The sequence below is a fragment of the Galleria mellonella genome, unplaced genomic scaffold (assembly GCF_026898425.1).
Source record: "Galleria mellonella isolate WM207_F2 unplaced genomic scaffold, CSIRO_AGI_GalMel_v1 utg63, whole genome shotgun sequence".
Taxonomy (NCBI): domain Eukaryota; kingdom Metazoa; phylum Arthropoda; class Insecta; order Lepidoptera; family Pyralidae; genus Galleria; species Galleria mellonella.
This window is the reverse complement of record NW_026442130.1, coordinates 4,709,942-4,734,419: the sequence shown is the minus strand read 5'-3', so window position 1 is coordinate 4,734,419 and position 24,478 is coordinate 4,709,942. Positions and strand designations below refer to the sequence as shown.

At 36.1% G+C, this 24,478-nt stretch overlaps 2 protein-coding genes across 4 annotated transcripts in view; both read right to left on the bottom strand.

The window, feature by feature from the left end:
- Positions 1 to 5,280, bottom strand: part of LOC113521956 (zinc finger protein 608-like) — a 148,382-nt gene extending 143,102 nt beyond the window's left edge. The window contains exon 1 of the mRNA XM_026907641.3: positions 4,744 to 5,280. The gene's annotated coding sequence lies outside the window, so the exon portion shown is untranslated. The remainder of the gene's footprint in view (positions 1 to 4,743) is intronic.
- An 809-nt stretch (positions 5,281 to 6,089) lies between these two features.
- Positions 6,090 to 24,323, bottom strand: LOC113521645 (E3 SUMO-protein ligase PIAS2). 3 transcript variants are annotated; one of them, XM_026907243.3, is made up of 13 exons: positions 24,148 to 24,322; positions 22,216 to 22,382; positions 21,691 to 21,853; positions 20,710 to 20,846; positions 18,750 to 18,927; positions 17,874 to 17,975; positions 16,637 to 16,877; positions 15,930 to 16,164; positions 12,380 to 12,540; positions 11,665 to 11,868; positions 10,406 to 10,609; positions 9,658 to 9,757; positions 6,090 to 8,603 (listed from the first exon to the last, which is right to left on the bottom strand). In XM_026907243.3, exons 2-13 carry the CDS (start codon positions 22,353 to 22,355, stop codon positions 8,597 to 8,599), a joined length of 1,872 nt encoding a protein of 623 aa, XP_026763044.1. In that variant the 5' UTR covers positions 22,356 to 22,382; positions 24,148 to 24,322; the 3' UTR covers positions 6,090 to 8,596. The 3 variants fall into 3 exon arrangements, with proteins under 3 accessions (XP_026763044.1, XP_026763043.1, XP_026763045.1); XM_026907242.3 differs by having other exon boundaries at positions 20,710 to 20,855; positions 24,148 to 24,321; XM_026907244.3 differs by lacking the exon at positions 22,216 to 22,382 and having other exon boundaries at positions 20,710 to 20,855; positions 24,148 to 24,323.
- Between the last annotated feature and the right edge of the window lie 155 nt (positions 24,324 to 24,478).

Sequence of the window (24,478 nt, the reverse complement as noted above, 5' to 3'; positions counted from 1 at the left end):
AGATAGATTTTAAAAACTCTTTAGTGTCTAAACTTACATGCTTTTAATCAATGTTTCAGACTGCGCATTGCTTGACAGTTAGACGACTGATGTCTTGCATCAATTTCTTTTTCGAGCATTCGACTCACCTGATTATGACTATCGCCGCAACACTAGAAGAATTGCAGGTGTGCTGTCGGCCTTTTAAAAAGGAGTACGCTCTTAAAGGTTACGATGTCGTATCAATTATGCGTGGAAGAAAGTACGTTGAAAAACGCACGGTGGAAGACTGCCACTCATCTAGATGGATGGAATCCAGATACAAATAATAAAATAAAATTTTTAATAATAATAATAATCATCATTAATCTTTCAACCGAATTCTTAAACAAACAGTATTTTTTTTTATATTTATTACCTCATGACTCCGTCAGTTGTAAATCAATTTTGAAAATTCTTTTTAATTTGAAAGAATATATTTAGAGATTGGTCCCATAAAAAAAAATATTAATATCGATTCAATAGTTTAGTTTTTAATACAAAAAGGTTTTGATACAATTGAAATCGAATTGATCGATTTTTTTGTGAAACAATGTTAATTATTCATTGTAGACTAAAAAAACGATATTCAATATAATGATTCAATATTGAACTGGTATCAGTTATAAGAAGATAAATAAGAGTAGGTACTTATCGAAAATCGCCTATGGAAAACAACCGAATAAGTGAAATAATATTATATTTCGGGCGGTATATTATTTTCACTGAAGTTCCCGATTGTCTGCTCTCGGGGCGCATATCCGTTCCCTTGGCGCTCACTAAATGGGAAGGCAAACAGTGTGATCGCGATGTTAGCAGAGTCGTCGCTTGTTGACATGGCGCGATTCGACCGCTTTATAAATGTTCCGAGGTAGTCCGGCGGGCAACGGCGGCGCGGCGTGCCATTATCCCATTAGGGAAGGGCATTACTCACTCAGAATGTGTAGCCATTAGGCGATGTTCCCGGCGGACGCGAACAGTCGGCTGACCGATACACGCTACATGATATTTTTCGATTCCCCGCATAACGAATCCCAAAATTAAATTATAAAATTTAAGATAGATATGGATTAAGATGCCGTTACCATGTTAATTCTTGGCCCTAAATTAGGCTCAATAGACCCTAATTGATTACGCGACTTCAGGTAAATTTCCATTCAAGGTTTCTAAATAACATTTGTATTAAGCAAATTTCAGAGAATTGGCAAAGACACAGAATCACAGGTAGTATTTTCGATAGGGTTTATTGTGGGAATTTTGGCTATCAATAGATAACTTTTGTAACATCAACTAGTTCAATAGTTTGTTTTATCTAAAACTAATAATACAAAGAGGAAAGATACACTTTTTATTTGTAACAGATAAACACAAATGATTTTAAAAATTCTTTTAGCGGTATAAAGTTACATTATCCACGAGTTACATGACTCAGCTATATTTTATTTTCAAAATTATGCGAAGCTGGGGTTGAACGCTATTTTTTCATATAAATTTAGATATTTGCGACGTCTATACTCCTATTTTACTTACTACATGTCTATAGAATCAGTTATACGTGTAAACTGAACATAAAAGTGGTAAGTGGTATGCCTGATGGTAAACGGGGACCGTAACATATGGACGCCTACACGCAACAATAGAATTCTTCGAACTTTGAAGAATCCCATATCTCAAAGATAACTCATTGCACAACTCGAGCGTTCGAGCAAGAAAATTGCGTGGAAACCACACTGTACACGATATTTAAAGTTTTAGAATGTAAAGGGAATGATTTAACATTCATAAAGATGTGAACAGTTAAGAGCATAATTCACGCTCTCACTTCTGAAGTTGGTTCGAAAAATACAATTAAACTAGATAATTTTAGTTATAACCTGATTAAAACAATGAAATTAACATATCTCTAAAGATAAAAACCCAAATTAAATGGAGATTAAAGAAAAATGTAAAAAAGAGTGAATTCTTTCCCCCAGTGATAGCGAGTGGTGCGACGATTGAAGATGGTCATGGGAATCGTGTCAAACAATTCTTCAGAACACACTCCGTGTACAAGCGGTATAACACGCAAAGGAAGACATTCTAACAACGTTATCTCCAATCAATTTGACATTTGTATGGATAGAAAACGTATGAAATAGGCACGCCATTATTCTTCGTATAGAAATGTCAGTCATTAATGAAATATGAATGATAACTTATTCAACGAGTTATTACAAGCTTAGGATCATAAACGGCATACGATAATGGCTGTTTTTTACAGCCGCGCCTATTAGATAACTCCTAATAAGCAGGTAGTATGGTAGAGTAGCATGTTTATGTTGTGCCATTATATACTTTCACGACAATTATACAATGACATGCCCGCTACATGAAGCTATAAGGGCATTGACATTTTAATGTATGTTATTAATTAAAAACAGATAAGTATTCTAATTATAATCGCTTGGAAAGGTTCTCAAGTGAAGAAACTGTACAAACAAATGTCATAGATAAACATGACTAAGTGTAGTTCTACTCCCTCTCTAGATGAAGTGATGACCACTTAAATGTGTCGCAAATTTCTATAGACGCGTGCTTATAATTGTTATTTATGACAGTCTATGAGAGAGGTCTATGCTTAACTGTGGACAATACCTGAAATGATAATGAAGATTACCTATCATATAGATTTTAATCCCAGATTTTATATTAAATTCTATTACAAGTAGGTGGATGCAGATACCGGAGAGATATACAGTAACTTATTATGAGGAAAGAGGAGTCAAATCTCCGGAAAGAGGGTACAAGCGACGAAATGTGAAGATGCAGGACGCAAGAGAAGTATATAAAATATACAGAGCCTTTGGCACACGGTTCCCTTTACCTAACCAGCAAAGGATATTGCATGAAGACAGATATAATACAGTTGATCTGTTTGTAATAATTTTATTTTATGTGCAATTTAAAATCGCAAACAACTGACGACCTACACGGTGCAAAATAGCAACCGTCTGTCCATAGAATACTCTAGTAATAAATATTAATTTAAAAAAAAAACTTTTCATGTAAAATGTTATTAGATTTTAAGATACCAGAGGGGGACTTTGTGCAAAACTCGTTTACTTGGGTACCTCTGTCTCATTGGTGTTTCTACCGTGAAACAGTTGTGTTTGCATGACTGTGTTTCGGTTTAAAGGGTAGAATATGGCAGTGAATTTACAGGGTATAGAGGAATAACACCTGAGTCCTCAGGAACGGCAACGCATAGAGAGTATCATGGGCGAAGCAGTATACTCTGTTATCTCCATGGTACTGCTCATGTCTATAGGCGACGGTTACCACTTTACATCAGGCTGTCAGCTTGTTTGCCATTCTAAGTTGCAGAAAATATTAGATTTCGTGTTTGTATTTTAACAAAAATAGATTCTCAGAAATAAGTAAAATATAGTTGAGTTGAGAATAAATAATTCATATAACATTTGATAATAAGGAAATTACTATTTTTATGCATTTAGACTCCGAAAATAAATAGCCTTGCCAGCATAGTCTAATTATTATTTTATTGCATTTTAAATACAACACCTCGCTAATCTGTACGTGCTAACATTAGGCGTACAGGTATCAAGAGGTAAGTCCTCATTCTGATTGACTGACTCATTACCATGGAAATTTAGAAGGTATAAAAAGCTGGCGGCTTATCTGATGGAGAGTTATTTTTTTTTAAAGGGAAGGGAAAGGGAAATGGAATGAACATCCCACCTGCGCTATCGGTAATACACTGGTGTGGCACCAGTGAGAGATGATAGTGCCTCATCTCTATCATCTATCACTATCATCCTCATGGATGAAGACTGATTAGTTTGCTCATCGTGATGAATTCGACAAGTATTAATCACAGGGAACCACATGGAGGTCGGCCTGACATGGTGTATACAAGCCAATAATTTGTATTTATCATCACCTTTAAAAAAACTTCAATGGTTAAAAGGACAGACCGGGGGAAGGGATTGTTAGTTATGGGGAGATTAGTCCCCATTGCTATTAATATATTCTAACAGGTCGACCTCCACGCGGTACCCCCTGGAAACTATAGTGACTAATTTATCATTGAATTCGTCACGATGGATTAACTGACCTTCTTTTCATCCTTACCCTCACTGATGGTGAGTGACACGCCAGGGTACACCGATAGCGCAGGCGTGACTACCAATTCATTATCTTCCATTAAAAAAAGGACAGACCACGTGGGGATTGATGAAGGGCAATGAAATGGTAACACTACCTGCACTATCGAGGATGGGTACCTATACGCTGGCAGGGTACCAGTGAGAAATGATAGGTGAGAATAAAAACCGGCCAGCTGCTCCATCTTGACGATTTAATGCCTCCCCTGCCCCTCCCGCCATGTACATTAGACCTAGCATTGATTTAAAAAAATTCAAAATAAATAGTACTATTTAACTAATCGATTCAAATTATTTTCTGAAAAATTAAAACCTATTAGAATAGGTATACACATACCTAAATAAAGTAACTACATACCTACCAACTTTTGGGTGAATATGAGAAAATGCCGGCAATCAATTATCAACCTGTATAATTAAATCTTCTATTGCTTGGCCTTCTCCCATCACGAAGGGCACAGTCCGACTGTGCTTGGGATGTCTGCTTACTCGAGTACCTAGTTCGCTATTCCGGCCTCGGCCATTGCTACAGTGCGCCATACAAGCCCTTGTGTGTACTCACCTCTCGTTGCACCGCCTCAGCCGCTCTAACACAACAATCCAACGTTTTGTCTTTCGATATGCGATCGATACGCAGAGGCCGACCCTCAACACCGTAAAAGCAAATTACTTTTAATCACCATTCAGCACATAAACACGGCCGACCCGTTTTACTTTATAGTATCCACTTGTCATCTCACACAAACACGTACAGTACACTCCACTGTGAGTATTTAATCCTTTGGGCGGTGGCAAATCAATCCAAGTCAGTTGTTGCTGATTATAAACAAATAACACTAGTTATTTCACAGCAGAAACACGAGCGTAAAAACAACGCGCGTCACGTCAGCGCCGATTCGGGTCGGCAGCGGACGATCGGACGAGTGAAGCGAGCACGGAACTTACAAGGAACGCTACGTGTCCCCCCGGCCGGCGAGGCGCAAGAGGGAACGAGACGGATATAGAACTTAGACGGCTGCCCGAAAGAGAGATAAGAGGCTTTACGAGGCGGGAGCCATAAAAATGTGAGGGCTCCTATCCATAGTACAGGCAGGGTACAATCGGCGCGCCACCGACTACTGCTATCTTGGATTGATCCATGAAGTGAATAGATAACGATTGTTGTAACGTTTGTGACGGCATCATCGGTACAGTCGCTCATTCATTAAAATAATTATTCGACAATTAAGCGTTGAGACGGAGGTCATTGCCGTTTCGCTAACAGCGGCCGTTCCACGCTCCAATGCTGCCCTCGCTTCATACTTACTATAATAACATCTTTATAAGTACTTATCTGCGTAATTGGTAAATTAAAATGAAATAATATTGGATATATTATTCATTTGGCAGATTTAATACGTACATTTACTTCGATCAGTCAGACTGTGGATTATAGAGGTGTATTTTTATAATCTTTAAATTTCTCCTATGCAAATTACTCGTAAAAGATATACAAATTCAAAACTCTCAGTATCCATGGAGCTGACTGTTGGACAACTTGCATCAAAAAATTTTAATATATTTTTTTAATTTTTTTGGCTATTCTTATTTAATTGCAGATTATTCAATGCTATTAATATAGCAAAAAGAAAATTGACTTCCGTAGGTTCATTTATATCATTATATCACTGAATTTCGACCTTGGTGGTCGAGTGATTGAAAACAGCCTCACGTTTCGATGGTCGCGAGTTCGATTCCCCGTATAATACAAACATTTCTATTCATGTCTGTTTGTATTGGTTTGGGTGTTTTATATGTATGTATTTAAAAAAATATATATTTCTATCAGTTGTTTAGTACCCATACTTCATGTTTCTTTCATGTAGCACTAGATGTCGCTAGAGTAAGGGTAGACATAAATAGAAACAATTAAAGAGCATATTTACATTTATTGTTAATTTAATCTAAATAGTCTTAACTTCAACATACATCTTGGTGGAAGTATGATAGATTGTATCTCACTGAATGTGATGACAATTCCACTTCATAACAATAGGTACAATTAATACAAAATTTATGCTACACCTTAAATATAAATAAATTAAATTCCTGAGAAAAAATAAGTATTAAGGCTAAAAGGTAATGTTTCTTTGTCGTTTCTTATATTAATTGTTTAAATTAAGCAACAAAACAGGCGAGCTTATCATACTTGGAATTTTAAAGTTCCTGTACATTCACGAGATATTTATTTAGAAAATATTGTTGTGTACATTTATATTGAAGTTAGATGTTGGGCCGGATTTTTTATTTCATTTATATATATATATCTATTGTTAAGTCAGAATAGACCACTAAACATGATAATGATAAAACATTTTCATCACAATGTTTATTTTTTCAATACAGTAACGAAAATTTCTAATTTGTCCATTGTTTAGGTTATAGATGACGCCAAAGACCCACTGTACAACATTTAATAATGTTGATACACCAACCAGACGTTAGAGTGAAGAGAATTATATAAACTTATTTATTTGCTTTGGACAGTATCTCTTAGTTACAGATTCGGTAGAAATATTTGAACTGCATTTCAACTATTTATTTGTTCAACAACAAGGTATTTGACAGGTTTTAGAAAAATATTTTGGTTCATTATAGCATAATACATTTGCAGTTTGATTAATTCCTTGTCAATTTCTCTATTTTCTATGATAATCACCATCAAAGTTTAAATGAACAAAAATGCCGCCAAAACGCAAAGACGCCATGTCATGACGTCTTGATGGTGTGTTAATTTTTATAACCTTACTTTTACAAAATGGTTTATAAATTGTGTGTAGTGCCAAAATGTACTAACACATATAATCATTTAAAGATTATTATTATCATTTATTATAACACCGGAAATAATGTGTGCATACAGAATACTTAAAACACTGCGCGCCTTCAATTGACAAGCTGGTGACGTCACTTCAGTTCCAACCAATTCCGTACGTATTTAATCACGCGATTAAACATGAAAATTTAATATTTTTTTTTTTTTATAAATGCCATACTTTTTTTATAACATGGATGCAAAGGATACGGCTCACCTAAGTAACCTACCTAAGTCACCTAGTAAGTGTGATTACATGTGACACAGAAGCATTTGTAACATCAGAGTAATAACTGGTGTATTACCAACCTTTCAAGAAGCATGCTCTTTTCTTGAAGATTTCAATGTCTTATCTATTCAGAAATAATGCTACTAGGAATTGGTTCTATACTTTGGTTTTGCGTGGAAGAGCACGCTCAGAACACGTACAGAAACGCTCTGTGGAGAACCGCCATTCATCCAAATGGTGAGGATGACACTTTAGCTTACGGCGGGTTATACAGTGATGAAATTCAGCAGCTGGTATTAATCCGAATAATTTCTCTGAACACCTCCCATGATATGTGCGACAAAAGACTCAAAAAAAAACCAACGTCGCTACGCAATTAAAAAAAAAATAGATTAATCATATTAAAAAAAAATGTGTTAAATAATATTATTTTTTAAAAAAAAAAAAAGCTAGTTTGATATATATTTTTATTGTACGCAAATACCCTATTATGTATATTAATTTTTAATGTACACAGTTGTTGCATAAAAAGATTTGAATAAAAAAAATTATATGTTGTATGAAAATCTATTATTAATTTTCTATTACTAATGTTGTATATGCTTGTCTTCTTAAATTGTAGTTTGCTTTCATGTTGCATGTCAGTTTAAACGAGATAAGGCAGTGAAATTATGGAATATGTTGTTACTGACTGTGACGTGACCCCCATGAGTCAAGAGTAGGCAACACACGGTTGCCAACATTGTTACAAATGTTTATAGAGTGGCCACTTAGTGTAAAACTCACTATTTTGCTAATTACCACTAAAAAAAAAAGTATTTTCGATTCAGTTCGCGGATCATGACACTGAAAATGATCTCTGCAATTTAAAAAATAATAAAGTATTATATATTAGCATCAATCGTGGTACACAAGCACATCAGACTCAGGCCAGACATTATATTAGAAAAGATGGTGATAATAATAAAACTTTTACACTTATTTCAGTAATTATGGAAAGAATAAATTTGTCAACAATTGTATTTTTTATTGCAACACGATAATACATAAAGAGTAATAAAAAATAACCCTCGGTTGATGAAAAAGAATGTTTGCAAGGATATTGTTGACACTTATCATTCTAATTACCACCGGTGATATCACCAACACTCTTTCGAGTTCACAATAAATCTATTACTGTACACAAAGTTACATATCAGTTCACATCGTAACGAAAAGTAGCCCTTAGTACGCTTACTGCGGCAACAGAGGAACTTCTGAGTAAGACAGCTCCTGTTCTTCTTCAGAAGAATGGCCGCTGGCATACGAGGGACGGCCACTCTTCTCCCTCAGTCAGTACCTGCACCAATTATGAAATAGATAGTCGTTACCTGTTTTTATGACCAGGTATATTTTGATTGACTGAAATAAACTGTTGAAAGGGTGTGATATGACAATGGAATTACAGGGTACAGAGGAATAACACCTAAATCCTCAGGAATGGGAACACATGGGCGGTATCATGGGTATACTCTGTTATGTCCATGGTACTGCTCATGTCTATAGGCGACGGTTACCACTTTCCATCAGGTGGGCCGTCAGCTTGTTTGCCATTTGCCATTAACAAAAAATAATTTTCCAAATCGGTCTATAAATGACGGAATTGTGACGTAACAAATATAACCTAATTGAGATCCTATTTATGTACATATATTGAAAACACATGGACACAGTTTTATTATAGTCTATTTAAAATAAACAACAGGACAATTTTCAACCAACTACAAAAAAAGGAGATTTTCAATTCTGTAGCTCGTTTTTTTTTAATATTTGTTACTTCATACATAAATTCGTCAATTGTAAACAGATTTGGAATATATATATATATATATATATATATATATATATATATATATATATATATATATATATATATAATATTATTTATCTGAAAGGATATATTGACAGACATGTCCCATAGGAATTATATCAAAATCGGTTCAATAGTTTAAAATAATAATAACTGGTTTTGATATAATAAAAGTAATTTACCAGAGGGAGACTTTGTACAAAAGTCGATTGCTTGGGTACCTCTGTCTCATTCGTGTTTCTACCGTGAAACAGTTGTGTTTGCATGACTGTGTTTCGCGGTTTGAAGGGTGGGTGAATTTACTGGGTACAGAGGAATAACACCTAAGTCCTCAGGAGTGGCAACGCATGGGGGGTATCATGGGTGAAACAGTATACTCTGTTATGTCCATGGTACTGCTCATGTCTATAGGCGACGGTTACCACTTTCCATCAGGTGGGCCGTCAGCTTGTTTGCCATTCTAAGTTGTACAAAAAAAAAGTAGTTTTTTTATAGCAAATATATATATATAACACAATTTATATTATTAAATCAATTACTTTACCTTCTGTATGCATCGAGATTTTCCCTATCCGATTCTGCATACGGCGCCCAGTGGGCTGGTGCAGTCTCATTCTCTTCACGATCACTGTTATTGCTTGTGCCTGGGTTAGGCAATAATTACGTTAAGTCTTCCTAATTTACAAGTGTTACAACACCTTATCACCTTAACAAAAAGTAATAAGTAATGACCAAAAAAATGAAGTTAGAAATCGATTGAAATTAGTAATAGAATAATTTGAGAATCATTCGAATGAATTGCTCAGTCAAATAATTAGTAGCTGGATTAGTAAAGTCACGCATCGCTAAGTCAAACGAATATTTCGACTACGCAACCCCCTTTAATAACATGACCCCCCCCCCAGGGTCGCGAACTTCGGTTGAGAAACGATGACTTATTATTGACGATAAAATTAATTTCTGTCAAGGATAGACAGAAATTAATTTTAACAGACCTCTTTAGGTACTTCTACATTCATCAATCTTAGTAGCGAGGTGGAGGAATTGAGATTGAGAGCGGCTGGTTTGTTCCTATTCATTTTCTATAATAAATACCTAATAAGCTACCAGATGCAACGTCAAAAGAAAATCGTCTATAAACTTGAACAGCATTATGTAATATTACACAAAAAACTGTGATGTTGATGGTGGACGGTTCTTTATGGCAGTCTATGGGGGAGGCTTATATCTAGCAGTGGATGGATAATGGCTGAAACGATGATGATGACGTTATTTAAAAATGAAGCACTAACAGTGTTCGTGGTCAGCAGGCGTGGTGGGGGAGGTGGAGCCGGCGCGGTCGGCGTGCGGCGCGCCGGCGGCGGCGAGCGGCGCGGCGCGGGCGGCGGGCGGCGGCGACGCGGCGGCGGGCGGCGACGGGCTGTCCAGCGAGATCACGCCGCCCGCGCCGCCGCCCGCCCCTGGCGACCGGTAGCCGCTCGACGTCACTGCCTCCACTGCGTCACGCGTTACAAAATTATCATTTAACATTTTATTTCAACAAAACAGACCTCTAGACCAGGGCTCATAATCTTATTATATCTACTGCCCACTTTGAGAATACATTATTTTTTTAGCCCTAATTTTTTTACCTACTTAAAAACCACTATTACTTCAAGATCAACAAATCACCCCCCAAGCCTCTACACAACGCTCCCACTTTTTTTTCTGGGTCTCTCACTGCCCCCCTTTAGCGCCCACAAGGCGACATTATCGCCCACTTTGGGAAAGGCTGCTATAGACCTAATAACAAGGAATTACATAGAAGGTATGATAAAATAAAAACTGTAAATCATATGATTGCCTCCTTTCTTCTTATGCAAATATAATTAGTAAAAAGAGGACGAAAGATACACTATCAGTTGCTGTTTTTGTCATATTCATAGCAGGTTAGTGTATAGAAAATGTTATACGGCCGTATAACCCTACCAAATTCAGATACAACCTGCTTGCATTCTACATAAACTGTGTAGAATATATAATGTAGTAATGTAAAATTTGTCACTGACAAATAATTGACATATCAAACATTTTCTATACACTAGCCAGCTATGAATTGACAAAAATAGCAACTAATAACTCTTTCATCCTCTTTTTTTCTAATTATATTAGCATAAGAAGAGACAACCATATGATTTATAGTTTTTATTTTATCAATCCTTCTATGTAATTCCTTGTTCTTAGCTCTAGACAAGTTGCAAGTGAATGCATCGATGAATGAATAAGACATGTGACGTTTCTATCTCATTCCATCTCAAGAACGGATGTAGGTTCCGTTGATGAATTCGCTTGCCACATGTTTATAGGACCAGATATTCCACCAAATTGAACTGACAGAAAATAATACAAAATATTTGCTTCTGTTTGTTCATTCAACTGTCTACTACATTGACACAATATTGAAACAGAACACAGAATAAGTAAGAAATATTAAAAACCCTGCAAAACAAAGTTAAGCATTGAGGGCACGTAAACTATAGAAAGGCTAAAGGACAAATGATTTAACACTTACCACTGGAAGAGTAGTCGTCGGACTTGACGGTGACCTCAGGCGCTGGTGGGGTGCCTTTTGGCAGTGGTATCTTTCTTTTGAGAGGCAGCTCATCCTCCGAGTCAGATGTGAGGTCTACGACGGCCTCAGCTGGCTTAGGCGCCCGGCTTTCGCCTACTGCTGCGCGTTTGCCACCACCGCCGGAACCTTCTATTGGTATCACTTCTACAAATGATTAAGTTTAAATTTAGACCTCGAAAATTGTCTCACTTGAGATTGTAATGCAATATTTTAAAAAAATGCCAACAAACACACCAAAGAACTGGCCCTCATGCTAGGGTACTTGTGTTATGAAAAAACAGGCAATGAATATCTGGGAGCATTCCAAAACATTCAGACTGACCAGAATTCGAACCCAGGACCTCATTAAGGTGACGCGCCTACCACTGTGCTATAGAGGTCGTCCAATTAAATATTAGGTTTTCATTCCTTTTTCTAGAGATCTTCAATACAATACAACAGTGCTAGACAAGGATGTCACGTAATAAAACTATACTGCAGACTGTCTAGCACGGTAAAAAGCTAATATCGTTCTTTGTGGGGAGATGTATACCCAGTAGTGAATGTCGATGTTTATCATATTTTTTTTTAAAATAAAACAAAGGATTGTAAAATGCCGATTGTTAATTAAATGCAGTAAATATAAATGAATAGATTATAGGAGTGTGTCGTGTACCAAGATCGTCCGAGATGAGGGTGACGGGTTCGGTTGTAGGCACTTGTTGCTGCGGCGCCCGCGCAGGCGGCGCATGCGCGGACCAGTTGCCGTCTGCGTGAAGCTGCACCTCGTTGCAGTCGCTGGCTAGCCGCGATGACGTTAGCACCTCTTGGAAATATCTGCCACCCCAAGAGAATGGATAATTATTTATTAAACTCACATAATCATTTCACATAATGTTGTTACTGTATGTTTTAGTGCAATAAAAAATATATATATAATCACATGGTCAATGCAGTAAGCTCATAAAATTCCCATTGTGCATGTTTATAGGCATAGTTAAAAAATTAACATAAGTTTTAAAAATAATAGAACAAGGTTTACTATACTATAAAATTACTTGTTGTAATCAGAAATATAAATACTAGCTTTTACTCGCGACTTCATCTAATTCCTAATGACCGGTATAAAATTTACTAACCGAGATAAATGTAACCCAGGCCATCACGACCATCTGTTGTCCTTGCTAAGTGTCCTGCCCACCTCTATTTTAGTCTACAGGCCAGCTCAGCAGCATCGATAACATGTGTAATTTTCCTTATATCTTTATTTCTTTTTCTATCTTTTTAGGACTGAATCTTGATTCAGTCCTATCATGCTTCTTTCTGCTCTTTAGCACACTTGAATTTTGTTTAGGGAATCTTTGGTCAGTGCTCAACTCTGAAATCCATACATAAATATTGGAAGAATTACTGTGTGCATTGCCTTCTTTTTCAGTGTAACAGGTAACGTTGATTGAAAGATTTCCCTTAAAGACCAATATATACACCAAGCTTTTTAATTCTGCATTGTACTTCTGTGTTGGTCGGAGCTATAAAGGATATGTTCATCCCTAGATATATATATTCTTCCACATAATCAATACTTCGTATCTCAACAATAAGAGGTAATTTTTTACTATTGGTAATAGCAAAGGTCTTCGAGGAGTTCATTTCAAACCACATCTTTGGCTTTCTTTATTTAAGGTGTTGAGCATGTATTCGACATCGTTATTATTTTCAGAAATCAGCACAATATCATCAGCAAAACGCAAATAATTTAAATATTCACCATTGATTCATCCCAGGTTCTCCCAATGTAATTGCTTAAATATATATTCTAGTAATGCAATGAAGAGTTTGGGTGAAATCTCGCTGTCGTACTCCTTTTTTTATGTCAAATGGTTTTCCTTCACGTTCCAATTTTACTATAGCCTTACAATTTTTAAATATTGTCTTCAATATTTCAATATAGCTTTCTTCTACACCTTGTATTAGTAATGCTTTCCACAGTGATTTATGTAAAATCGGGTCGAATGCTTTTGAATAATCAACAAAACCGACGTACAGCTCTTTTCTGTATTCTGTATATTTTTCTATTAGTTGAGTCAATGTAAAGATATGGTCGATTGTGGCAGTTTTCTATTTTTAGTCAATATTAAATCTATTTCATTTTTTGTCTTACAATCAGGCGAGATCCAAGTCCACTGTCTCTTCTCGTTTTTTCTAAAATGTATATTCATAATAGATATGCTGTTCAAAATAAAAATCGACTAGTAATTGTGCCCTTTCGTTTCTTTTTTTATAGTTACAAATACCCGTAACGTTTTTTTCATCCTCTTTTCTAATCCCAATTTTAGTTTATTTATTCAACTTCCAGCAGTAGTATTTCCGAATCAAACCGAATTCCGAACGTATTTCAAGAAAAGAGCATATTCCCTTTTAAAAGGCCGACAGCACACCTGCAATGCCGTTAGTATTGTGGGTGACCATGGGCGGCGGTAGTCACTTACCATCAGGTGAGCCGCATACTCGTTTGCCCCCTGTGTTGTAAAAGAAAACTCTTGGTAAATATGTTCGATATCTTCATCTTTTGATCTCTCAATAGGGACATAACATTATGTTATATTAATTTCTTTATTAAGATTGATGTCTAATCACATAATTCTGTTGGAAATATATATAGTGTCCAGAATATAATTTTTAGATCTTTTTTTATAATAAAACTTACGCCATTCTTACCACTTTTTTGTCCACTATAAGTAAATATATATTTTTCTTTATCAATTATGTGTCTTCCCTCATTCTTAACTTCTGCTAAGCCAATTATATCTCATTTAAATTTATCGAGAATTTGATCAAATTCCAATTGTCTTTCATCAGTGACAAGTGATCGCACATTGTATGTGCATATATTGAAAAAAATATCTCTTTTATTTAAGTTTCTATTTATATCTTCGTTTTTAATTATATATTCTTCTGCTTTTACTTTACTGCGTTGACTTTTATTTATAACTTCATTTAAATACATAATATCACTATCTTCCACGTCGTCGTTTATTTACTTAAGGTTGGAAGGTTTTCATCTACTATTCCCACGGTGACCAACTATATTGGGAAAATGCTGACAATTAAGTAATGAGACTGATTCCATAAAAACCGTATATTTGAAAATTATTCTACAACTCTGCCATCCCCTTCAAAGTAGTCCCCTTGGGCAGCTATACAGCGATTCCAGCGCGTTTTCCATGCTTCGTAACATTTCTGGAACGCTTCGACTGGGATGTCCGCGAGTACCCTCGTCACGGCCGCCTGGATGTCCGTAATCGACTCAAAATGGGTTCCTTTGACCACCGATTTTGTTTTAGGAAACAAAAAAAGTCACAGGGTGACATGTCGGGCGAATAAGGCGGCTGTTGCAACACGGCGATCCCTTTAGAGGCCAAATACTGGGACACGCTGAGGGCGGTGTGGCACGGCGCGTTGTCGTGATGAAGGATCCAGTTACGAGCGATGTCTGGGCGCACCCTGTTGACTCGTTTTCGCAATCTTTCGAGTACTTGGCAATAGTAGACTTGATTCACAGTTTTCCCCGGTGGAACGAATTCTTTGTGGACGATTCCACGGCTATCAAAAAGGCAATAATCATCGTTTTCACCTTCGACTTGCTCATGCGAGCACACACGTTTACTCAACACGACACAGCAGGCGAACTAAACAAGCTAGAGCGATGGCAAATATATCAATGGAGAGAGGAAGGATGCGGGAGAAGGGAAAGGGAATTTCAAGGTCGCAGGGTTACCACAATCGCGGCAATATAATCAGTCTCATTACTTAATTGTCACACCTCGTAGTATTCATGACCTAATAGGTTTTTAGTAGATAGATAGATACCTCTGTCCCATTCGTGTTTCAACCGTGAAGCAGTTGTGTTTGCATGACTGTGTTTCAGTTTGAAGGGTGGGATATGGCGTGAATTTACTGGGTACAGAGGAATAACACCTGAGTTCTCAGGAATGGCAACGCATGGGGGTATCATGGACGAAACAGTATACTCTGTTATGTCCATGGTACTGCTTATGTCTATAGGCGACGGTTACCATTTTACATCTGGTGGGCCGTCAGCTTGTTTGCCATTCTAAGTTGTATAAAAAAAAAATGTATAAATTCATGGATATAAAGTTGCCAGTTTGCGTCTATATCAACTATAGGCAAGTAATAAAAAGATCAAATAGCAAGAGGCTATATACCCGTCAACGACCAGGGAGTCATAAGGCGCCGGGCGGTCGCAGACGGGACACAGCCACGTGGGTTTCCGCTCGTTCATCTGCAGGAAGAGCGAGGCGTCGAAGCACTGTAGGTGAGGACAGTTAGCCGGCCGGCACGGGCACGACATGCGCATCTTGCCCAGCGGACACATCAGCGACACGCGCAACGACGTCGTTGCAATCTCGCTGTCGTAGTCCTCTGATAGCTTTTCTTTGACTGGCAATCAAGTATGAGTACTATAAGATTTTTTAACAGGTTGAAAATGGATCTTCAATAAATACTGTTATTATATATATATTTAAGTTATTTATATTGTCAAGTTATATATTTCAATACGAAAACTCATATTCATTGCATCAGTACTGGTTTTACTTATAAAATTATAACTAAATGATATCTACATATAGACAATACGTCTTTAAAAAAATAGTATGAGAGTTTTAATAAGTGCAGTAAAAGTGAAAGTAATAAATAGTTATTAGAATTTTCATCTGTCTGTACCAGCATCACGCAAACAGTACTGAATCAAAAATACATTTTACAGTTGTGTCTCTAAAGGTCTAACATAAAATTTGGTCTATGTTTTATATTAATACACCATATAAAGTGATCTATTTAATTTTCTCAAAATCAATGGGTGTGATATTGCAGGCAAAGTCTAGTAGCAAAAACAGCTTCAAACACCTACTGAGCGACCGCGTGTAGTCCGGATTCTTGGTGCCCTTGTTCTTGAGCCTGACGAGCAATTCGGCGGACGTCAACTTCCGCACCATGAACACGCTGAGAACGTACGCGCGCGTGAAATCCGCCGCCCATGTCACGTGGATCGTATTCGCCACCGTCGGGGACAGCTTCACCAGCGACGATATATTGACAGGCCGCGGAGGCCGCTTCGGCTCCGGCGTCGGTTTGTTTGTTGGAATTGGATTCTGTGAATAAACACTGCAATGAGAGGGGTTAGAAGATAAGGATTTATTAGTAATGCGGGGTCCCCATTGCTAATAGCAATTTTGGTCGACCTCTACGCGGATATCGTCGTGATTAGTCCCTAGTGAATGTTCGTTTCAATTGTGCAATTGAACTGATTTCATCCTCACGTATAATATCCCACTATTCCGACCTCGGTGTAAGTACCTCGCCAATAGATAGCAAAGGCGAATTTAATATTTATTATATATATATGTAGGGTTATATATATATATATATATATATAACCCTACATTGCGGTGCAATCTGGTAAAAAAAAACACTTGGAATGTAATGGTATTACTTATCGCAATAATTTATAATGGCAACCCGCTACTTGTCACAAATTTTTCTATCTGTCATCCAGTGTAATGAAAATGGATTGTACTCTCTTCTGTCCATCATATGTATGTTTTGTGATCTTCCAATAAATAGTGTTCAAATTGTGGCTTTCTCCTTACTTGTTTTGTATTGAGTTACTTGCTTTGTACTTGTACCTCGTTACGACAATGAGACTGTTATACATTTTTTTATAAGGCATCAGTTTACTCAGTGAAAATTGTGAAGAATGCCTGTATTGTTTTAGAGATTAGTTTATTATTTCATATTAACCAAATTGAAATTAAATGTTTTGTAATACTTTTTAATTAGATATAACTGCAATGATAAAAGTGGTCAGACAATGAAACTCCCATCAAATTTGAGGTATTCATTTGTACCGATGACTAATTGTATAACAGATAACAGCTCCCTTAGACATAGTATAAACGAATCTATCGATAGAATCGTTATCGCTAGCACGACCATGAGGTATAATGAAATAAGAAAATGCATTGTTTTGTTCTTTCTTCTTGATTTATACATTTGTCTAGGGAGGGGGGTCTCTGGGTAGATTCAAACTCTATTATATGTAAAACATTATTACAATAATAATATAAAATTAATTTTAAAATACTCACTGGTAGTGGACACATTTTGTTATTTACTTTAACATTAACACTAGGTGGGAAGTGGTCTTCTTGCTCACACGATGTTTCTAAAAGGCAAAATCTCAGTTGTGCCTGTAAAAGAATTTTAATCCATAGGAAATGCTGTTTGTTTGCTGGAATAAGCATTATTTCTATAATTACTTTTAAGCAAAATTATGAAACTGTCCAAATGGAGTTTCTTATAAAATATTGTATGTTTTACAATATCTCGTATAAGCTTTGTAGACTGCGGTTTAGCCAGTGTTAATAAAAAGTATTCCATAATGGTCCATATGTGCACCAAATTTTATTCAAATTTATTCATCTGTTAGCAATGTGATTGAGTAACATACATCTTTACATACCATTATCATTTATAATACTAGTTCCTATGATTTTGCTTGCCTAAACTAGGGCAAAAATATGTATCCACGTATGATCACCAATTCAGCTTGTATCTTATCCACTGCTGGATACAAGCCCCCAACATTTGCGATTATCCGATTTTCGCAATGGGAGCCATATATTATTGGTCTTTTTCGTTGAAGAGTTTATTTCCATAAATCACCATGTTGGGCAATCTAGTTAGAGGCTGGATTTTTGAAAGGGATTTTAAAAAAATTTAGGGGAAGCTATGTATCATATTTCAGTTAAATCTATAAAATCTTACTAAGTTATAAACATAAATGTCTTTACAAATTTTCATATTTATAATATTGATTAAAATCCTATAAATTAGGAATTCTCTCAAATTTTTTTTTTTATTTTTATGATCCTAAGACATCCATAATATGATATTTTTTGTAATCGATTGTTTAAACCATCTTAATAAACATATGATTTATGATAAAACACACTGGTTTTTACCTGTATTACATAATCTAATTTATTGCTAGTTCCAACTATATCTTTTCCCGATGCGATCTCTGTGGCTTGCTGTGGCGTCAAATGGAATATGTACGTGCCCTCCTGCATGCGGCCCGCTTGCATGGGCATCATGGTGGAGGGTTTCATCAGTTCCGCCAACACATCGTAGAATGGAAGCCTGATGGTCACATTATATTTTTATAAAAATTGCAATAAGGTGACCGAATGAATTAATATGAGGTTGGTATGTTTCAACTGATTGTTGTATTAGCTGTTAACTGCCCACTGCTGAACATAGCCTCTCCCATAAGGGGTTTTTTTTAATGGATGATAATGAAATAGTAACCCTGCCTGCGCTATCGGTATACACTGGCGGGGCACCAGTGATGATTGGTGAGGATGAAAAGACAGGTCAGATTAGCCCATCGTGACTAAACGGTAAATTAGTCACGATAGTTTCCAGGGGGAACCGCGTAGAGGTTGGCCCGTTAAGATATATTGATAGCAACAGGGACTAATCTCCACATTATTAACAATCCCTTCCCCCCATAAGGGGGTTTTGCCAGTAGTTTCCACGCTTCCCAGGTAAATTGGCAACAGCAGTTTCGCTTTTGATATTTTAAAAGAGACGCTGCTGTCTTTCCCCTCCACTATAAAGCTCCCTTAGTCGCTCTTACCACACCCACAGATAAGGAAGGGGTGACCTATTCTATGCCGGGGCCTACAATTAATTGCTTGGACTTAACTTTCAAATTATTAATAACTGGCAATTAATATGCAATAAACATGAACTTATATACTAAAAAAAAAAACAGAAAATATGTAAGAACAAATTCACCCAGTACGCGCAGTACTAAATTGACAATTTTTACTAAGTACCTTCATTGTCATAGACAGATATGTATATCTTTAGATGGATAGAAGTTGTTAATTATTCATATTATCACTTTAAATCGAAACAACCATTTTAGCAACGCTACTTGGTGGCAGAAACAATACTGCGGTACTAGTATACTAATTCTATAGTATAGTATTCTCTTATGATACATTTAGTTATTATTGTCTATGGATGTGTAAATCATACATTAGTTTGAATTTTTGCAAGAACTGCAATGTTTTTTTGGAAGAAATATTCAATTTTACTGATAGTAATGTTTTCGATTTCGCTCCATAACTAATTAACCCTTCTTTGCATGATTTTTTTTATTGCTAACATCAAAGTCATATAAATCATGTTAAAAATTAAAGGAAAAATGGTTAAAACAATAAATTTGACAGCTATGTTTTTTTTCTGCAATGGATGTTAAAAAATTATCCAGACACAATCAACTTAAAGTGAACTTGGTCTTTTATATAAGGTTAATTCAATTGCATTCAATGTCATGATGGAAATTTCCACCAGTATGCAAAGAAGGGATAATACAGTAATATATTGTATTTACGCGATAGGTAGGACTGAACGATAACCGCAGAAGTCAAATTCATGTAAGTCGGGAAAAAATACTTATGCATTTCTGTGAACTTCTAGCTATGCATAAATTTTTTGGAACACATTTAAATATGCACATTTACTTAACAATAGTGTGAGGGAGAGTGTTTAGAGTTGTTTGAAGACTTTGTATAAAAGTTGTACATGGCTGTTTCGGTTTGAAGGGTGGAATATCGCAGTGAATTTACAGGGTACAGAAAAATAACACCCAAATCCTCAGGAATGGTAACACATGGTAGGTATAATGGGCAAAACAGTATAACAGAGTATACTCAATATGTCAATGGTACTGCTAATGTTTATAGGCGACAGTTACCACTTTTCATTAGGTGGGCCGTCAGTTTATTTGCCATTCTAAGTTGCATAAAAAAAAAGTGTCGCATTCAAACAAATCGACGAAATTTGATAGTCGCGTAAATGCGTGGTAGCGTAAGTCGACGTATTACAGTAAAATGCATGTGCGATACTTACTTTTTAAATTTAACATCTGGATGTACAGGGAAGGGCGTCAACGGCGCGGTGGGCGAGGGCGAGGGCATCGGAGCCAGCGTGGCGCCGCTCGCGCCGTGCCCGTACCCGTGGTACATGCTGCCCGCGTACAGGGGGTTCTGCCGCGCCTGCCATAGTACTTCTGCTTCATTTGGCCCAACACATTCTATTGTTTTTTCTAATGGTATTAAAGATTTAGATTTTTTTTTTTTTACTGAATGATAATGTAATGATTGATTTTTATTACATTACTAATAATATACGCTGGCGGGGCACCAATGAGAGATAATAGGTGATAATGAAAATGGGGGTCAATTAGTCCATCATTATGAATACACGTGGAATTTAACAGGATGGTTAACAGGAGGGACCACAGGGAGGTATTACATTAGTGTAGTTTTAATAATGATATATAGGGGGAAAGGGATTGTTAGCAATGGAGTTTGACAGCCCCATTGCTAGCAATATACCCCTACTAGGTCGACCTCCACGCGGTTCCCCCTGGTACCATCGTGAACAATTCTTGTTGAATTCGTCACGATGGGCTAACTGACCTGCTTTTATCGTCACCTATCATCCTTCACTGGTGCCCCGCCGGTGTATACCGATAGCGCGGGTGGGGTTACCATTCCGTTATCACCCATAAAAAAAAATTATATATACATATATTAGGTTATAAGTTTTAGAGGATAATATGATGACTTCTTTTATCTTCAACTTTGTCAGCTATCGTTTGTTTCTGTAGGGTAACAATGACAGTAAAGACAGTTCTTAGGAGTTGTAAGAGATGAGGTATCATAGGTGATATATTTTATGATGTATAAGCTTGTATGAATAAGAATACTAGTCTACAAGTGACTTTTCATAAAATGTCCCCATCTATTTTTTCCATTCTATATCCTGCGGAATAGGTTAAAACTCTATAATGAATAGAATTGGGGTATTTAATAAATAGCAACTTACAGTAACAGGCATAGCTTGTGCGCGGGAGTCCTGTGGGTTGTACCCAGTGACGGCGGGGTGCTGATACAGCGTACGGGAACTGGGCAGCGCAGGCGCCAGCGGATCCTTGCCTTGGGAGCCCGTACCATGCGCCCCGCCACTCGACGACAGCGGCTGGTTGTTCCTGTTGAGATAACCCTCAACTCTTAATACTTGAATCAACTCATTTATATCAAATAAACATGATCATGCAACATAGAATCTTACCAAATGTCCGCATCCATTTACTAATCATAGCCAGTGACTTTATATAATATTGAAGTGCTTCAGAATTCCAGATGGTAACATATTTAAACACAAAAACCTATATCTTACAAGCTAAGTTCCACCACCAGAAAACCATAGGCTCTCATGCATAAACTTTATTGTTTGACGTTCTTCCACAATTGTGCCAACATAATGCAGCTTAAGTTAACATTTGGTTGACAGAAACCATGCTAGCAGCTAGAAACGAGGCAAACGCGAGCGAGATGTACAGACACTTGCCTAGAATTGGTACTTTTTTGCGAGCGGTGTCCGTTCTCAGATGTTTTGAGCCGGGATCTAAGTTCAGAGGAGGTCCCATTTTCGGCGGGCACGCTTTGGGTCGCGTTTCCTACCCTCGCTGAAGACCGTGTTTTAACCATTGTTGACGGGCGACCGTCTCATGTCAACTGAAATTCATGTGTCCGAAAACGGACAGAAGCTATCTTAAAACAACAGAACTGTAAACATGAGTTTTCTGGAAAATTTCTTCAATGTTGAATAGCAGCACTCCTTATTTCTCTTACAGCACATACTTGGAAAGTTGGAAGTGAAAGGGGCTCAATTTCAAAACATCTGCAAGTGAATAATTACCCATTTTAGTCATCAATGGTTAAAACATGTCTTACAGCCATATTATTTGAATATGTAAACAAACCACAAATAACCTGAACCGATGATAATTACTCAGAATAATGTTGGTGGTCCCTTTGCTTAAGTTAAATTATTCCACTGCAGCTGTGAAGGAGCTTAGCTAGGGAGAGAAAGTACATTAACAGCTTTCAACAACTGACATAACCAGTTTGGGAGACAGGAGCTATTGCTAATTTTGTAAGAGAAATAAGATGTCCTGTCTATGAAATTTTCCAGAAAACTGACAATTGCAGTAACAAATTGCTCTAACAAGGCCTGTTGAGAGAAACTTGTTTTTACAACAAAATATTTTAGATATTAGGACCACCACAAAAATTCAATGGAAATTATAATAAGTTATAAGAACTTACTCGCAAAATTGATTTAATTTTTGTGGTGAATATGGTAAAAAAATATATTAATATTTTGTGATTTGGGACAAGAGTTAATTATCTTTTGGATAGGGTTAGAAAATTTTAACTACCAAGTATATACCTATATAAGCTGTGAAATTAAAATAAATTAATATATATTTATATATAGATACACTAATAAAATAGAGCTCAATAATTGCCTGCAATAGCAACAAGGAATAAAGTAAATCAAATTATATGATAAATAAAAAATAAAAAAAAGTAAATAGATTAATAGTTTATTAACAAAAGATTGTTTTTACAATAGAACACTTCTTATTAGATCAGTTTCTTATAATCTGCAGTTTTTCCTATTTCCCATAAGGAAAACTGTAGGCATGCAAAATACTTTTGTTACATATTAGTAGGATAATATATAGGACATTTTCTATATGCCATCCTACAAGTTGTTTTGGTCTAGGTCAGTAGAAACTTAAATCTATTCTGCAATTTAGCCATTGTTTTCTATAAGTAATCTTTACAATTCCTAAAGCTAGTGTTATGAATAAAAAATTTTGTTTACTAAAATAGTAGAACTATATTTGAACATAGACCTTAATCTTGATATCTATACAGGCGCCACCAGAGGGCATAACCATAAGCAGGACAATTGGATTCCTCAGAATTATTCAGCCCATTATTAAAAATTTACCTGTGGTTTGTTTATTGAACAAAAATTAAAGTTTTTATAAATAAAATACAGTTCTGAATTTTCTATATGTGAAATAAGTACATACAGCCTTTTTGGCGTAATGGTTCCCATTATAAAAAATCAATATAATATGGTAGTAAATTTACAATTTTTTAATTGTATTCTAATATTATTGTTTTCTGAAGTATTTTCATAAAGTATTAAATATAGAATTGTAAATGAAAGTAAAATATTAATGGACGTGTATTTTCAAAACCACGTTCAACCGCTCACGAATGTAATGCAATTTATACAGTAAATCGGGTAAAATATTACGATTAAAAAAGTATACGATTCATACTACATTAAATAAATTTAATATTTTTATATAAGCAATAAATAAAAACGAATGCTTATTTAAATTAAATTAATTGTGGGAAAACGTACACAAAATAAAGACAATATGGATGTCAGTGTGCCAATATTAATTTCACTCACCATGATATCGCGTTACCGTAATCGTAATATCTACTCATATTAGCAGAAGTTATACAAATTACACAATCATTTAATTTTAATAAAATTAACTATTTACGAAAATCTCTCATAAAACGCCATGTCTTGACGCTCATTCATAACTTTAAGCGCCACATTGACCATAGACTGCATTATATTTTTTTAAAACATGTACATTAGTTTTGCTATAGGCATAACAGTTTTGATAAGAAGTTAACATTGTTTAGTTTGCTAAAACTTAATTGTAAATAATATTAAAGTAGCTTTAATATATTAAGGATCATAATAAAACAGAGCAGTAGTGCATTTTGAG